We start from the raw sequence: 18,355 nt of genomic DNA, 5'->3' as shown, positions 1-18,355 counted from the left end.
TCACCACTTTATCAACATTCATTTAAGTCAAGGCTAGTCTTGTGACCAAAATGACTTAAAAATCTCAACCTTCATATTCTGCTCTCCAGCAGAACATAGTCAGTGATTTAATTTTTTTTTTTTTTTGGTCCAAAAGCTGTGAGTTAACATCATTCCATTTTTGAAAGATACTGAAAGCTACTGCTTATACAGAAGAGCAGGAAAATGTATTCTTTATCTGACATCCTAAACTGATGCAAAAGCCTCCACAACAATGCACCATGTGTCAAAAGTGTTACTATAGAAAATGTGTGGGTCTTTGCTATCTCAGGTAGCTAGACGTCTGGGAGTATTTCATAAAGTGAGAATGGGCTCCCATTGCCTCAGTGAAGTGAAGGGAGCCCTGGTATCCAGCCAGCTTCACTCTCAGGGCCCCACCATACCTCATCTTCACCTACTCGCAGGTGACCAGCCCCACAAACAGTCACAAGAAAACAAAGATCATCCTCCAACTGTTCATTAGCCAAACTGTTCATGAGCCTCAAAACACACTATGTTTTGCCTCACCCTTAAACGCTTAAGGCAGCTTTACAGAAGTTTTGTATATAGCTCAATATTAGTGGTCATATGAGTGAATGCCACATAGAAACAGGAGGCAAAAATCAACATAGCAGAATGGAAGAAATAAGACTGAAGGCTCCATTTGTACTATTTGGGGATGGATGGATGGAAGAGAAGCTGATGAAATGTTTGTGTTAAACAAAACCACATTATACTAGAAGTCTAGCAGTTATTGACAGAGATACAATGTGACATTAATCACATCATAGTTTTTGTCTTTTTGTTGTGAGCTAAACAAACCGAGCGCATTCACAGTAAAGGGAGCTTGCAGTCAAAAAAGCGATTACAGCATGAAGATAGAGATGTCTTAGCTATCTTTCAAGAGGATTGCTAGCAAGACTAGTCTGGCTGCAACTCAGAAGAACAGGGCATGAGCCAATTGATTTGGCTTTTGTCTATGTGCAAGTCAATACTGCTCCTGTGATCAACTCATACACCCCTGTCTTTTTCCTCCTATAAACTCAGCTTACAGCACAAAGTCATTTGATCCTTCTGGTTCACCATCTATAAAATAGGACATGGCCACACTTCATACTCCCTTGGGAAGGCAGATTTATGGCTTAACCACAGTAAAATTACCAAGCACTATTTAAACTTGTCTGAGTTAAATTAGTATATTTTGCTGCACAGAATGACTTCAGGATCCAGACTGTCACTCTGCTTATGAATTAGATGATGCATTCAGCAACTGTTTTTAACTCTTCTCCTTAATTAATCTTTCCATCCTAATCCAAGAAATGCCTTCCTGAGCAATAGTGAGAAGCTTTGCTCTCAGTAGAAAAAGGCGAATCACCTATGTTCCAGAAAGCATAACTGCATCCTTACAGATTCAAGCAAATTAAAGAAATGAGATGATATGGCAGTATGCCGATCTGGTGAGACAAAAAGAAAAACTGATCCTCTGTATTCAGGCTATCTAACAGAACTTGTATCTTTACTCCAAACAGCAGCCACACAGTAATTAAGTAGTCCTCCAATTTATTATAGCTAAAAGTTTCCCATTTGCACCAACCTTTAAGAGTCCCCTTTGAAAGCTACACTTAACCATTTGCTGCCTGCAGAGCATCCACAGCTATGCAGTCTTGAATTACTCGTTTTAACAAAGGGTTTGGTTATTGTTCTAAACAATATTGTTCTGTTAGGTTCTAAATTCACACATAAATGCTGTGAGCTGTTCTATAACCCAGCTGCATTTGGCATCTACCGGATTTAGATATTATTAACAGCAAAAAAAAAAAAAATCTTACCTCTCTTATCCTTACATCAGCATACTTTGTGCTAAATACTCCACATAACTGACCACTGGGTCCTTTGTGCGATGCCATCACTAGTTTGACACAACAGCTGAAGGTGTGATTCAAAACATATGGAATTTCAAAGTGAAATACAGAAGTTTAACCTTCTGTTCTGAAAACAAAGATATCAAAACCCAGACAAAGCAAACTCTCAGAACCAGAAATATTTCAATGCCTATTTCACCTTTAGCATCCTGAGGGAGACATTGTGTAAGGGACAAAATCTATAGCCCTAGGAATACAAACATGCAACTGTAGTACAAAGAGTGTCACATGTAAGTGCAATAATGTTCTTCATTATGTCAGTATGTCTATCTACTAGGAAATGAACTGGCAGTGTGGCTACCTACTAGTAAATGTAAATAAACTCAGAGTAAAGCAACCTGCTCAGAAAAAGCAATTAGATACTGTCGGCAGCTAGCAGGCACAAGTTTAAAATCTTCGCGGAAGACTGTTACTTGTATTAACTGCCCCTCAAAGTGGGAATCAGTCAGGCTGTGCAAGTGAGCAACAGCCACCTGGTTACCAGCAACCCTTCAGTGCAACCAGGTGGCTGTTGCCTGGTTATTCATCCATTTTGGCATGTCACAGTGGAAATGTGCAGCACACAGCATGTGCTGCAAAATTCAGATTGAAAATGCAGATGAGGTCTGATGTGGATGCAAGCCCTGAGCTCTTTATACAAAGGATACATATGCTTGGTACAACTAATCGGGATTCTCAAAGGGGTTTTATAATGCACCCATTTTACCAGGGCAGATAAATACATCAGTATTAAAAAAACTGTACGGAAACATAGTAATCCCATGACTAAAAAAAGAAAATATATAAGCAGGTCTGTGGTGCAAAATGCAAGTTTGATCTATGAAATTCACTTCATATGAAGTTTAAAGAATTATACAGCAAGATGCTACTCTTTCTCCTGCCTCCTCTACCACTGCTATAGAGCACAATAGCTTATACGATAATTGGGTGTGAAGATTTTGCAGAGAGCACTTGTCATGCAGGTGAGTGAGCACACAGCATAAACCGCAGTCCAAGAGAAAAATTAAATTACTTCAGGTTAGTATTTCATCATTTTGCAATGGGGCATATGAACAAAGATATCACCCCCATCCTAGAGGTATAGAGGACCCAAATCAAACAGTGTCTTTTTGTTACTATCTTGAATAGCCTTTAGAAGGTAAACCACAGAAAACCATGGAGTGAATTTAAATAAGAATAAGCATCTTTTTGTGACTATATTATATTTACACAAATAAAGAGGATCTTTGTAGTGAACTACATTTTCTGGTTGATCAAAAGGAAGCTCACTATTGAGAAATCACAACTGCCTCTCCAACAGGCATAAGATTTCAGTGACACCAGCCCTGGTAAGTGAGGAAGAGCTGGACGCTGTAAGTACCTGAACAGGTTTAAGGGATATCACTTAATTGTTTAGCAACCAGGGAGTAGTTATTCAAGTAAGGGGAACGGTGTTTGGCTGCTTGTTTTCAGTATTAGAAAAGATGCTTCATAGTAATTTTTAGCTCATAAATCGGGAAAAAAATGCTTCAGTTGTGAAAGAGCATACTATGCTCAAAAATCAAAATAAATAAAAAAACCCAACAAATAGACGGAGAGGAAGGCTGCAGCTTGAAATACTTGACTGCTAATATCCAGCATGCCATTCCAGGGAGTCCCAGAGTGGTTTTTAAGCCTCTGCCCATCCTAGTAAAGAAAGGCGGGTGGCAGGACTAATCAATTTCTTGCAGCCCAGCTGTGACCTGGCAAATAAAGAAGTCAAGAAAATAAATCCCATCGATGATCTCTATAATTTAGCGTCCGGAGGACGGCAACATCTGGGCTCAACTCCAAATGGGACGGAGCGGCACCGCACGGGGCTGCCTCCCGCCCTTAATTGCCCTCCGGAGCGCCGCTACACACACACACACACACACACAAACAAACAAAGGAGTGCTCCGCGCTCCTCCTGCTTTTTGCCGTAATGTGCACAACTCCGCGGCCAAAACGCGACGTAAACAGACGGAAAGCTGCTTACTACGCTAGCGGGTCTGCGTAACAGTTCAGCAGCATCTGTGTCAGAGGGGGTCTATTGTGCGGGACGAGCCATCGGAGCGTTGGCGGTTTTAATAGGTGGTGTCACAAAAAATAATAATAATTAAAAAAAAAAATCACAGCGAGCCTTCCCTGATCACTTCGGAAGTCAAATCCACGGGCTTCGGAGCCCCGCACCGGGCAGACTTGAATAAATCGGCGAGGAAGCGCGACTCCCGCAAGCGACACTTTTGTCTGGTTCCCACTTGACGCCGCGACAAACCCCCCCGACGCGCCAACAATGCCCGCGGCGGCCCCGCTCCGGCTCCCCCCCCACCACCACCCCCGGAGACCGGCTCCCCGCCGGGCCGCCGCTCCCAGCGATATTTCTCAAGGCTGCTTTGTTCGGGAAGAAGCTGAGCGCCCGCCTCGGAGGCGGGGGACCGGCCCCCATCCCCGGGCAGCGGCGGGAGGCACCGGAGCCGCGGCTCGGGCATCATCGGCCGCCCTTTGTTGTGCCCCCCCCCCCACCCCCGGAGGAAGGGACCACTCCCCCCACACACACCGCCCCGGCGGGACCTCCAAGCCCCGCCGCAACGAGAGGGCGACGCGTCCGCTCCAGACAGGCGGGGCGCTGCCTCCGCTCCCACGGGAGACGCCAGCAGCCCACGCCGGCCCCGCGGGGAGAGTCCGCTCCGCCGCGGGATGCGCTCCCCACCGGCACCGCCGCTCCTCGCCCCCCTCCCCCGCCGCCCCGCTCGCTCCCTCTCACTCACCCACGCCGTACTTCTCGTGCTCCGTGGGTATCCACATGCTCGCGGCGTGCGTGTGCCCGCCCGTCCCGTGTCCCCCCACCCCCACCCCCTCCCCTCCCCGCCGCCGGCTGTGGCCGGCGAGCGCGTCCCCTGCCCGGCTGCTCCCGCCGCGCCTCAGCCGCGGCTGCCCGGCCCCGGCGGCGAAGGCATTGTTCGGCCGGGCAGGCGGACCGACCGACACACCGACGGACTGACTGACTGACTGAGTAAGGCGCGCTCGCCGCCAGCCACTTATATGCCCCGTCCCGCTGCACGCCGGGGAACGTAGTGCCTCGGCGCGGCCGCGCCCCTCGTCGCCGGCGGCCGGGGGAGAGACTACGAGCCCCGGCTGGCCCCGCGCTCCCCGACGGGGCGGGGCGGGGCGGAGCTCGGCTCCCGGAGGCCGCCTCACGCCGGGGCGGGAGGAGCGGCGCGGCGGCAGCATGGCAGCGTCCGGCGGGGCGCCGGCGCAGGGGGGTGAGTGTGCTGTCGGGGGGGACACCACTATCACACACACGACACCCCTTTCCACCCCCCCCGGTCCCCTCCTCCCAGCGGGTCCGCGGCGGGTCGGAACCGGCTCCGCGGGGCACCGGCGGGGGGAAGCGGGGGGGACACGTGTGGGACAGCCGGGAGCCGTCAGGGCCCGGCGCGGTGGGCGCCCGTCGGGGCGGGTTTTGCGGAGAGAGGCGCGGGCAGCCCCGTCCCCGCCTCCTGGTGGTTATAAGGGGCGTGAGTCCTTCGGGTCCTGCCGGTGCCGTTCCTCCAGGGAGCAAAGCCCCGCGTCTGGCACATGAAGCGGAGGGGACCGGGAGGGGTTTCAATAGCTGAGTTGTGCTGGGGAGGGGACTTCGCTGCCGGCAGTGTGCCAGAAGAGGTGGGACATCCGTCAAGCTGGTCCTCGGGGTGGCTTTTTGACTTCTCGCATAAACCCGTGTCTGAGCACACACAGGCACGGAGGTAAAGAAAAGCAGATGGTGTACGGCGAGGAGCAGAAATGGGCTATCGGGAGTGACAGCCAGGCATAAGTCCGACAACAGCAAGAACAGCGAGGTCTCTGCCATTGTCGAGAGTGGCCTGTCTGTGTCCTTCTAGAAGCAGCTTAGCTAGAGCTCACCTTAGGGACACTGCAAGAAATCCTTGGGCTGAACTGATCCTTGTTAGAGAAACCCAGGCGTTGTGAGGCAGGAGCAAGAGCTTGAGTTACATCTTCTGGTCCTGGGGGAAGGAAGAGATGGAAAAAAGGGGGGAAACCTCAGTGATACGATGCTGCTCTGCAGGCCTTGCCAGGTACACGCTGTCTCTGAGATGAGTACGTCTGCTTTTAAAAAAATATTCTCCAAACAAATCATTGCTCTGAACTGGTAACTGGAAATTTTAGGGGATGATTCAGGTTTGAGCCAAACAAAAAAAAAATCGTGTTTAATGTTTTCACATTTAAGAGAGCAAAGTGGCGCAATGTTTTTTCAGTTCGGATTGTCTTTCAGCTTCTATGGTCAAGTTATGTTGAATTTTTAAGTCGCTGATAGTGTGAAGGACACAAGGAAAAGTCATGTGCAAGCAGACCGTTTCAAACCTAGAGTTAGGACACACTTATGCCGTGTTCATCCTTTTAGCTGTCAAACTTTGGTAGTAAGTGATCTTTTGGTAGTGTGATCTTTTAAGCGACCTTTGTGTTGTTTCCCTAGTATGTACTCTGCTTCTGTTCACAAAAGTATTTTTATGCTAGTAGTTAAAGCAGTACTCTTACTTTATTTATGCGTTGCAGCGTGTTGGTGTGAGCCTCTCCTAGGTGAAAAGCCAGACCCTCCTAGAGTACTTCCACACTGGTGTAATTGCAGCCAGAGGCAAAGCTGTGCCATTTTAACTGTTGAAAAGGACACACACTTTTGTCTGTGCAAGAGCACTAGAGATGAGGAGGTTACCCGGAGGCTTTTCCAGGTAACTCTTATAAAGACATTGGCACCAGTACGAAAAAAGTTTGTTCCATTGGAATTGAGAGGCCTATGTCGTTTTGCTGTTTTCCTATTAGTGAGCTCAAACACTCGTTGAAAGGATTAATGAACTTTCGGTGTCTTTGTTCCCAAACTTGCTTTGCATCCCCTGGCAGATCCTTTGGAGTCTGTAGGTGACAAAATGTGTGAAAGTCACTACTGAAAATCAAAATAATAGGTGCCAGGCTAAATTAACTTCCACTCCAGCCTATAGACTTCCACGTACATCCAAGTTATCCTTGTCTCCCTAAGAGAGGGCTGCCAACATGCTGGCTGGGAGTCATGAAATTCTGCCACAGTCTTTTAACTGCTGTCCATCACGTTAACCATGACTGACTTCAGCATGTTTGGATTAGGCTCAGAGCCCGTCTTTCTTCTTCCCTTGAACAAAGACAAGACTACCCAATAGCTGAAATAGCCTTTTCAAAATTATTAATTTAAAGCCCAGTCATTTAGGGTAAACAGATCTTATACTATAAATCACGTTGTCTGTAGGCAAAGAAATAGCTCGCCCTAATATTTATCATTTTCCTGTCTCTGAGCAAAATATTTATTCTTTCAGAGGCTTCATTTCTACAAAGCTATTCACTCTAGCGACATCTTGTACTTGCCTGTGCACCTGAGAAGGCATATCACTTCTTTGGAGACAGTACATAGGAAAATTAAATAATATCTTTTTTTCCTCTCTTGTTGTATCCTATTTACAGACAAGCCTCTGCTTGTACATTCTAATCCAGGACTGCATTGCTTTCTAGTTAGTTCCCTCCAGCAGCCTTCACCAAGTGGCTTGTAATAAACATATCACCGTCCACAGTACAATTTGTTCAGTCTGCATTAATTATGCTACATATCAACATTTCTTACAGCATCTGTCAATAGATTTTAAAATGAGGTTTCTTCTGGAAGTGTGTCTTTCATAGCTTCATCGGCAGTCTGACAGTTACGATTTCCTACTCGGGGTCTTAATGTGCTCAAGTGCTTTTTAATACCAGGCTGCTGGAGTGCACCATGCCAGAGCACAGCAGGTTATTCTTATTCCTTGCACGTCTGTCTCTTGTGTCCCATTTTTACGGGAATTCAGCTTACTGTGGAAAACTAAAGTTTGACTGGTCTTGCACAAGTCTACCTTTTCTCATTGCTACCTAGAGGGTACTTTAGCGAAGTTGTTTTGTTCCCCATACTGTAAGGGTCACTTCTTTAGCTCAGCTCTGCATTCCCTCTGTTAAGGATTCTATGAGACCCGCTCAACCTGGTGGACTCTGGGATCCAGGGGTTCTGCTTTCCCGGTCACTGAAAGGCAGCCCCGTGTACTCTCAGACCCAAGAGGTTTCTCCATCTGGGTTGATGGATGCGGTAGCAAGGCTGAGCATGCACCCAGGAGAGGCCTGCACAAACACAAACCTGAGATGGTTGGCCACACAGGCACCCACAAAGCAGTGCCTTTATCATACCCTCATAAACACTGACAGCACTCGCATAAACAAGAGTAGGGAGAGCCTTGTGTTGTTCCTTCCTTCTGGCTGATCAGGGTTGACATTTAACAGGGAAAACACAATTCCTCTTTAGATCGGCAAGCACCGCTGTGTTCACGAGCCACTTGAATATCAACATGGACTCTAAGTCTGTTTAATACCCATTCCTGGACCTTGGGCCCCTTAGCCAGGCTCTGGCTCAGACACCAAGTTTTTCCAGGTGAGGGTCTCCTCCTACTCACCGACTGCTCCAGCTTGACAATTTCTACCTGACATGTAACCAAATCTGGTATTTCTGATGCTCTTACCTGGAGCATCTCAGCCTCACACAGTATCAGTGATACAGTTACCTTGGTCCTGTTGGCCTTGCAAGATTTCACTCCCCCAAAACTCCCAATACCACCACCCTCCAAGTTTTTGTGGAGCCTGGCCACCTTTCACATCACCCCCTCTTAACGACCTGAGAGCTCAGCCTTCCTCACCATGCTCTCAGCAACTTTTGCAGGCTCCTCACTCTGTTATTTATGTTCAGCTGTTTCTCGTGTCCTGTCCAGTAGTTTCTCGTGTTAGCTAAACCTTGGGCCAGGGCCCAGTCATCTGCCAGCGCAAGGCTTTGACAGGTGTTTTAGCTTCCAGTTAATTTTCCTCATAAACTTCTTTGTGATTGTCCCCACCTACTTGTATATCAGCAAAAAAAGGGCTTGATCTGGCTTTTCTCTTCACTTCTGCACCAAGCACTTTTGTCCTTTGTGGCTCTCTCCAGCCTTTCACACTGTCCTTTCAGCTGCTTTCAGCCTGCTTTTCATTTCTCACTCATTGCCTCTGTTCCTCAGCTGTCATCTGCCTCTAGAAGGTCCCACTGATGCTCTAATGACAGTTCCTCAGACAGTTACTCTCCAATATTAATTTGGTTTCTCCTGCCCCGCTCTCTCCCACAGCCAGTTTAGTTACTGCTTTTGCCCTTTCCCTTCCAAATCACCGGCCTCCGCTGCCCACAGCTCTTACTTTGATCCCACCACTCCTGCTGTGCTGCCAGGCATCTCAGCAGCTGTTGTCCACAAACTACTTCTGGATCCTGTTTTCACCCCTGCTCTCCACATTTCTTCTTTTTTAATTTTTTTTTATGTTTTTCCACCTCTAATTCCTGTTTGTCATCCCCTTTCGCCATACCACTCCTGGCTCTCCACATGTGTGATCTCTCTTCATAGTCCCTGCACCTTCTTCCCTAGGATTAAACTTCATTAGGCTTGAGGGAGTCACAACAGCAGGAAAGGTTGTAAGGCAAAGCATCAAAGCATGACTGTCACATGAGGTGCCTGGCTCTCAGCAGTGTCATAATCTCTGCTTTTAGGCAGGAGCAAATTAGGAGTCAGAAAGTTGAAGTTTCTCTGTAGCTCTCCTGCCTATTGAGCTTGGTAGCTAAAAGTCCAACCAAAAACTTTCAGGAGTGGGGAGCGAGGTACTCCATGGGTCCCATGTGCCAAAGCACAGATGGGATTTGGCTTCCATGTTGCTGCTTCACTTCGGTTTTGGAAGCTGGGAAGTGAGGAGGGGTTTGGACAAGCGTTTCCCTTTTCCCCCTCTTAAGTTACATCCCCAGGCTGTCGGTAACCCCTGATGATAGCATTGTAGTGACAGCGTCCTTCACATTTGCTCCTCCAAGCTATGACAGAGGGTACGGTGCTGCAGGGCACCTTGGACAAAGCTCATGCATGCACCAGGGTAGCCCTGCTGAAGGAGCCATTAAAGGGATTCTCCAGCAGTGGCCCCTGGGCACTTACGGCTCTTCCAGAAAGGGAAACTTCTCTTACTCTTTTTCTGATTGCCTTTCTCTGGGAGAGCCAGACAAGGAGGGAAATGGCAACAGCAGCAATGTATGTAGCTTTGCCCTGCCCTAAAGCCACTTCTCCAGCTGTGGAGGGTTAGTAGGGTGGTACTTTTGAGTCCTGTTTGGGGTGGCAAAGACTGATCAGGATTGAAGTGCACTAGTGAAAACACCATAGACACTGAGTAGACGCCCTCACTGTCCGATTCAGAAGCACATGCACATTCATGGATCCCTTGAACATTACCACGGCCTCTAAACCCGTCTGATAGGTACGCCTGGGCCCTCTTAGCCAGAGTGCAGGTTTCCTCCTGTTTGCTAGCAAATCCAACTGGTGTTGGCTGTCAAAATGGATACACACGCTCCCACTTGTCTCACATGTGCCCCACAGTCATGGATCCCTCTAATATTAGCCGAGTCTCTAAGTGCTTTGGCTGAACTGCCTTGCCAGGCGTTGACTCTGCCCATGTCTGGACCCTGGGCCCCTTGCCCAGCCACTGACTCAGACCTTGAGTCTTTCTAGGTACAGGTCTCCTTCTACTCACTAGCTACTCCGGTTTGAACCGTGCTAGCAAATTACACATACGCACACAATGCATGCAGGGTTAAATTCACTACGAAAACGTAGACACACCATGGTGTCTCTTGTTGCTGGTTCCTGGACCTGAAGGCCTTGTGACCTGCAGCTGCTGGCTCTTAGGCTTTGCAGCAGTATCACACATAGGATAGAGGGTGAATTACACAAAAAAGAAGTGTTAAAAGAAACAATTTAGTAAGAAGAAAGTGTAGACCTTGGTGATCCGGTGCAGGGTTTGACCAGAGAAGTGTACCCACCAGCAGGCTGTTTAAATGCAACTGGTCCTTTCTATTCCCTGTTTTCATTGTCTGATGTTTACTCCCCCCCATCGTTCCCTTTCTTCCTTTGGCCTTTGATTGCATCCTCAGTTGTTCCCCCACAGGGGCTTCCGTGTGTCTAGATCCAGCACAATCCGTTTCTTGGGTTAAATCTGTGTTCAGTGGAGGATTTCAAGACCTGGGGCTTCCACTGTACCACAGATTTTGGAGAAGGGAAGAAGAGATTCCTTCTAGCAGTAGATAATATAAGCTCCACAAAGAATCTTGGTTTGACAGAAGTTAATCATTGCGAACTAAATGACTAGCGATTACACCTGGGGGATAAGTTCACTGATTAACTTTGTAAGTGCAACACAATTTATTTTAATATGATTACAAGAATGAATCTCCTAAAACAGTGTTATTTAAAAATGTTTTAAGAACATTTGTTATGATTTTTAATTAAAAATGCAATCTCATAGTCATTTTGAATGGTTACCTGATAAGCACATGGATCTTACGGAGGGCTGCAAATTACTAAGTTACGGTTGGTAAAATAACCTTTTATGTGCTTCTCTGTTTGAAGAGTAAAAAGGCAAAATTCTTTAATGTAATGTTACAATAAGATTTTAGTGGTTTTAGCCTTCCACACGTTTCTTTAAAAAAAAAAAAAAAACATGATGGGAGAATATACAAGTGAAACTAAGTATTTCATTAAATGGTTAGTAATGGATTAATAAAATAAGTAATGGACTGTATTGCTTGGTAATACAGATCTGAACTGCCTGTGATTCTGCTGTATTTTTTCAAATAATTGTGTTACAAATGTGCAGTGTATTTTATCTGAAGACAAAGGGGTGTCCCCCACACCTCAGCATGAATGTGTAACTGCCGTTAGCACAAGACACAGGATATGTTCTGTTCTCCAAAAATACCCAATAAAGGCTTGTTGTTTGGTTTTCTCTGAAGTCAGGAAGCTTTTACAGCTTAAAAAGAGAAGATGGATGGCCTTTATTTTTTTTTTAGGTATATTTTAACTGTCTACTAGTGGACGTAGAGCTGCATTTAATTCCAGTAATCTAAGACAGTTCTTGCCTGCTCAGTAGCAGGTAAAGGCTTTGATACCCAAAGCTACCAAGTATCAGCTGCTCTATATACTCACTGGAGCTCTTGGAGAAGTAAGCTGCTTCAGGGTAGCTGGTGAGCACCTGCTTGTGGACCACAGAACAGGTTAAACATGATAACTTGTTTGCATGTTAAAGCCTTTAAGTTGTTTGAAATCTCTTCTCATGCCGCCTGTTACCTGCCGTGGAGCAACAGTGAGCGGTGGTTCGTCAGCCTACAGATTGAGACAGTTTAAAGGATTTCATCAGTATTAGCAAACACCCGCTTCTTACCTGAAAGGTTTTCTCATTGCCTGAACAAATAATAAATGCGGACATGCTTTATTTTGATGTAGAGGTGTGGACCCGGGAGGTATTACAAGTTTTTGGAATGTTCTAAGTGTGATGCAGATGCCAGGATATTTTGTTATGCCTCTTGAAGCAACCTGTTCACTGTTTTGTTTTGTTTTGTTTTGTTTTGTTTTGTTTTCACTGGGGAACACTGGTTTTCTGGAAGAGCACCAAAACTGTAAGACCTTGTAGCCAGTGATGTCTGCCATAAGGTGTGCCTCTCATATAAATGGGTGGTAGAGTTGTCGCTTTAAGACTTTAGCCAGCTTTCACAGTGAAGAGATACAGGACTTAAACTGTAATATGGCTGTGATAAGAGCAGATAGTAGGAAAGGAAGAAAAGGACTTAAATGTTACGAAATTACAAGCATTAAATATTTTAACTTCAGTATAGGTGAAATTCTTGTCTCTCCAAACAGCCTTCATAACCTTTCCCAGCACTGTGTGCTTCCTTCCACCATGTCCTGTCTTGCAACCCCTGCATCTTCCTGTGAACATCTGCATCCTAAAACTACAATTGCTCCCAGACTCTCTGAGGCTTCTGCTTTATGTTCTCATCCACAAACTCCCAGCAGGCTGAAGCCAGGAGAAGAGCCTGAAAGCATTTGGATGTCTTTCTATGGACCTTTTAAAATAGCTTTAAATATTGCATCAATAAAAGCCCTGCACAAAGTGGGAAAGAGCATGGTATTGAAGCACTGGGAGAGGAAAAAAATGGGGTTAGTTTTGTGCAGGTCTGTGCTTGTGAAGAGTTGGGCTTATCATCCTGACCTGTGTCTCACTGAAGTCAAGGGAATGTGTATGTGAAAGTGCAGGTTGTTGAATTGTTGTCTCGAGTCATCAGTAATTAATTACAGTCACTCGAGAGTAAAACACTAGTGTCCAGTGACCTAATAATTGTTGAATTAAATAATGTATTGGTCAGTACCTTTAAAACCGCATAACCAGACTGAAACTGTGCTGCTTTGCTTGTGATATAATGTACAAGTTTTTGAAAGATGCCAAACTGCTAAACAGTAGGGTTAGGTAATTTGGGGGTGTGCGAACAGTTTTCCTCAGTAAGAATATGCCAGATACTACGTAAGAGTACAAATGTGGCTGTGCGTGTGCGTGTGGCTATTTATCCAGTACAGTTTCATGTTAGGGAACTTCTCTGCCCCACTTGGTAGGGCAGTTGGTTTACGCCCTGTAGTATAAGCAATAATACTTTTTTGCTGTACAAATGTGGAGTGCTCAAACTACTTCACACAGAAATAGTACCCATATTTGGTGATTTGATTATGGTGTGGAGCCAGGAGTGCTCAACTTTATTGATTTTTCAAAACATGCTACATGTTATGGCAGTCAAATTGTAATTATGAAATAAATGAAAAGGGCGTTGTGTTTTGTTTGAGTTTATTCTCTGATTATAAAGGATTTTAGGTCATCGGTGTACAGCAGTAACTGACAACTTTTAATGTTTTGGCACTATAGGGAACAGTATAGTTGCAAGTCTGATGTCTGATCATTGATATCAAGGCCTGGTTTCCCAGCAGGTAGTTCCACGTTCACTGCTTGTTTGCCACTCTATCCTAATATTTTGCTATAGCACACCTGTAAATGAGAACTTATAGTAGATGTTTTGTCAGTGGCTTCGGGAGTCCAAAACTCTCAGACAGATACCTGTCTGTTCTTAGAAATATATTTCAACTGGGTTTCTTGAACTTTCCTTTTCATTTCATGGCCTCGTGTTTTCACTGAAACATCTCTTCCGAATGGTCTTTTGTCCACTTCCGTGTATTTTTCTCTGATTTTTATGACTGACAGACAGTGACCAGTGTGAAATGGCCCAGCTGCTTCTGTGTGATCTTTGCTGACTGAGTTGTCATCCTCCCATTTGTCAGTGGTGGCTCCGTCCCTGAGGAGTAGCTACTTCTGCTTCTTCCCCTGTGTAGCAGTAGCAGGTTAAAAGCCTTCTCTTTATCCCTTTGGTAGAAAAGCTTTATAACTGGATATGCCATCTGTTTCACCCTCACAAGCTGGTATGGTATGGTGTGGCTCTGTCCCCCTGAACAAATAATGAGGCACAGTAGATAAAAACAGTTGGTGCCGCAGTCCCTGCAACTGTATTTCAAGGTTTGGCATTTTTGCTTTGGATTATGTGTAGTCAGTCTTCCCACACCAAACAGCCTCAATGCACAGGAGTTTCAAAGCTGTCTGAAACAGTGCCCCTTGGTTTAGACGCAGATGTCTCTGCTAGAGGTTGGGATGTGTTTTGTACGTATCTTGACTCCAGACGAGTCTGGTTCACACGCTCCAAAACTGCTCTCCAAACCCAAGCCAACGTGCAAAGCAGCTGGAGGGTGATGAGGGACCGCAGGGCTCCTGTGTGGGTCAGACAGAGCTGTGCTGAGACGCAAGAAGAGGGACAGGGCTGGTGGGTCGTGCCGGGGAGCACGGCACAGCATGCCGCAGTTCAGGACCAGTGCCAAAGTTTGGAGCGTGTGCCCCGGGTCAGCCCTGGCAGTCCCACAGTGAGAGTGCAGAAGACTCACAACGTGAAAACAGGAATGCTTATGAAACGAATGTGCGCAGCAATAAGTGATACTGCTGTCACCAGAGCATTTTGCTAGCATTTGTCTTGACCAGTGTGCCAGCACTGAATTTTATTATGACTCAGTAAAGCATGAATAAATGAGATAGGGCTTTTTCTCTGAAGGCTGGTATGTAACAGAAAACATCCTGCTCGAGGTTTTAATTTGATTTTGTCTTACATGGGATGAAAACATGCAGCCTGTATTATTGCTGTGCTAATTTAATGTTCAGGAGTCTGCATGTATTTATACAGTTAGTAAAATGTTGCCTGAAAAACACAAACAACTTGTATCACTAATTCTAACATTCTAATTCTGTTTCTTGAGGAAATTAACTTCAATTATTTTACCATCCGTGTCCATGAGCTACATGAGCAGTATCAGTACATGTATATCATACTTAAGAAGTCAAGGTCTGTGCCATACGTTAAATGAATGTGTGAAGGACAAGAGAAATAAGTCCAGTATCACAAAAATATTTATTTCAAACTCTGGTACAAAGTCAGAATATGCTCATAGAAATTTGATATAGCCTGCTGTGAGATGTCCCTTTGATCTGTAAGACATCAATATTTGAGCTCTGACTTGAAAACATTTTCCTCAGAAATAATTTTCAAAAATTTGTTTATAAAGAGTATAAATAGTGGATTATTTGAAATACAGTCAAAGCTTTGTCTTCCTGAGCTAAGATATCAATTAGGCTGAACTATGTTGATCCACATCACTGCACGCTATTAATGAACTTTCCTTTTCAGCCATTGTTTTTTCCAGTTTGAATACCAATTTATGGAGTTTTGATTCTAAAAGTAGAAACAACTTATTTTGCTACTCTCCATCTGGAAAAACTCCAGTTCACTGAGAAAGCAGCAACAGACCACAGAGCTTCTAACACCATGGGGCCTCTTCCTCGTACTGATTCTTCATTAAGTACAAAATTTGGTGAAACAATCCAGCCTTGAAGGCTTTCTGAGTATCAGGAAGCTCAGTCAGAGCACCTGAGAGAGTTTTCAACCTGTTCTGTTGGTGTGAAACCCACAAACATCGGGATCCCAGAAATGGGACTTTTCACAATGCACTTTGAGGTTAGTTCTGATTTATATGAGTCTGAAAAAAATTAGTGACATTTCAAATGAAAATTTCACACTGTTTTTAGTTGTTGGTTTGTTTGTTTGTTTGTTTGTTTTCTCAAATAGTTGCCTTCTTCAAAGACTGTCTACCAGTGTTGAAGAGGAATAAACCCTGTGATGCAAACATTTTAGTCGGGAGCATGGTGAAAACTCCTGTCATAATGTCATGGGGGTGTCTCATAGGACTGGCTAAAGCAGGCTTTAGGTTTTTAAAGCAAAATTACACAGCCTTTCCTTTAGCTACAGAATCTAAAGCAATCATTTAAAAAGACCACTAGGCAATCCTTTTAACATGAAGAGGATAAATGTGCTTGGGAATTGAATCCTGTTAGAGGAAAAGGACAGGTGACAAGAGAAAAGATAAGGAAAATCCTTGTAATAAAGAATTATTGATCTCTACTAAATAATGGTAACAAGAAGTGGAGAGTAAACTAATTAACACGTTTGATGTAACAACGCTGGCATAAAAGATACTAGGCTTAGTACAGTAGTTGTTAAAGGCACCGCAAAGATAAATTGTAATGAAGAAGTCTTACTATGCTTATTAAACACACTGTTAAGACCTCTTCATTGTGGAAGAGCTAAGGTCACAATCACAGTAAATGGAATCTAAGAGGTGCCTATTTCCAGCTTGCTAATGTTTGCAGAGGAGTCAGCAGAATAATGGCAGTGGTATCATAGACAAATACTAAATTTACATATACATCTTTACTTGTGACACCTTCCAATGCTTATTTTTACAAGTTTGAAAGTGACAGTCTTGATTATCTTGGCACAGAATCATACTTCTTTTTTTTTTTAAATAGTTAGTTTTCACTTGAAAATAGCAGAAATTTAGTCTTTATGCTTCAACTTTAAACTGGCATTGTTTATGCTTTATTATGATGCCTTTGATATGCCTTTGTATTAAATAGCAAGTTAAACAGAAAAAAAGCTATTGCTTTTTATTAACTTGATTTGGGTGATAAGTACAAAAGAAGAACCTGAACCTGAACCTGATCACTTTTGTCCTTCCATTTCAAATTCTTGTGTTGGGTATTTTCTTCCTCTTCTTTGTAACTAAATAAGCTTCAGGCTACATAATTACCTTGTAATCTTTCCAGATAATAGGGTAAGGTTTAATCATTGCTTCTTAATCCCTGATTTTAATACATAACCTGGATTTCAGCTCTCCATGTCTACCATGTCATGTGATTGATCACACTAAACAAGAAAAGGTCAGTATTGTTTACTTCAAAAATACCTTTTTTGTTGAAGTGTCCTATTATTCTGGAGATCAGTATAATAATTCATACAAGCCAAAGCGATTCATAAATATCAATTTTTAAAATTAAACGTTTAAGTACAGAGAAAATGTCATGGCAGACACTGAGTATTGAGTGCCACTTCAGAGTCATCTTGATTTGCTTTATTGCTTTTCTAATTAAAAAAAAAAAAAAGTGTAGACGGATGTAGTTCTTTATAGATGTTCTTTAAGACCACCTCCATGTATTTATGATCTACAGTTCTCATCTTGCAAATACACTGAGGTGAATAACAAGTCAAATAGCCCGCTGAACAGAGTAAGATTGTTCATGTAAGTAAAATGTTTGCACAAATAAATGTTTGTAGAACTAACCATGGAGATTGCAAGGAAAGCTGCATCCAAAGCCAATATTTAGGAAGGGAAAAGCTTTGGGGAGATCGTATGACAAAAGCAAAGACAAACAAGTGTTCTTGGAAGGGCAGAGCTGGGGCATGAAGGGGGACTGATGGCTGGTGGTGTAACTCATATGCGTGCCACCTCTGTACTGCCAGGGGTTTGGGTAGCAGGCAGGGAAGGGAGGGAGGGGTAGAAGGAAATAAGAATTAAGTTTTATAGAAAATTGCATAAAGTAATTAAACTGAACTTGGTTTCCTGATTCCTGTCACTCCCATGAGGAGATTTGAGCGCTAAAGGCGTGCAGGAGAAAGACTCTGGAAAGGGCGTCCTGGAGGAACGGGCAGAGGGGGGTTAGAAAGGAAGATGTAGCCACAGGTGTGGCGGACCGGCGTGCTGAAACTCAAGAATGCATTTTGGCCATGGGAGTAATGAAAAACTGTGTACCGAACGCAGTGCAGCTCGTAGGGAATAGGCACGATCTGTCCTGCGGGAAGCTGAGGGAAGCAACACCAGTAAATCCTAAGGCACCTCCAAAGGGATCAGTAAGAATTTACTGACTGGCAAAAGTGGATGAGAGTGGATATGTTAGGACTTGAGAGATATTTTGAAGATGTTGCTAAAATCAAAGAAATACCTGCCTGTAGAGTCCAAATTACAGCCTTGACATTTTAAGGAAACAGCAAAGCAGAAGTGCTGCTATTAGTCATC

The 18,355-nt window shown here is 44.5% G+C and overlaps 2 protein-coding genes across 2 annotated transcripts in view; one reads left to right on the top strand and one right to left on the bottom strand.

Moving 5' to 3' along the window:
• DOCK4 (dedicator of cytokinesis 4) overlaps positions 1-4,745 on the bottom strand; it is a gene marked incomplete at its 5' end in the record, with an annotated part of 257,168 nt that extends 252,423 nt beyond the window's left edge. Inside the window, 1 exon segment of the mRNA XM_082489740.1 lies at positions 4,709-4,745. Within this exon segment, the coding sequence (XP_082345866.1) occupies positions 4,709-4,745 (37 nt within the window).
• Positions 4,746-5,153: 408 nt separating this feature from the next.
• ZNF277 (zinc finger protein 277) overlaps positions 5,154-18,355 on the top strand; it is a 55,398-nt gene continuing 42,196 nt past the window's right edge. Inside the window, exon 1 of the mRNA XM_082490852.1 lies at positions 5,154-5,203. Coding sequence (XP_082346978.1) covers positions 5,170-5,203 — 34 coding nt within the window. The 5' untranslated portion in view covers positions 5,154-5,169. The remainder of the gene's footprint in view (positions 5,204-18,355) is intronic.

Source organism: Vanellus vanellus (genome assembly GCF_965231255.1).
Source record: "Vanellus vanellus genome assembly, chromosome: 1".
NCBI lineage: Eukaryota > Metazoa > Chordata > Aves > Charadriiformes > Charadriidae > Vanellus > Vanellus vanellus.
Note: the sequence above shows the minus strand (reverse complement) of the source record. Positions and strands in the feature narration are given on the sequence as shown.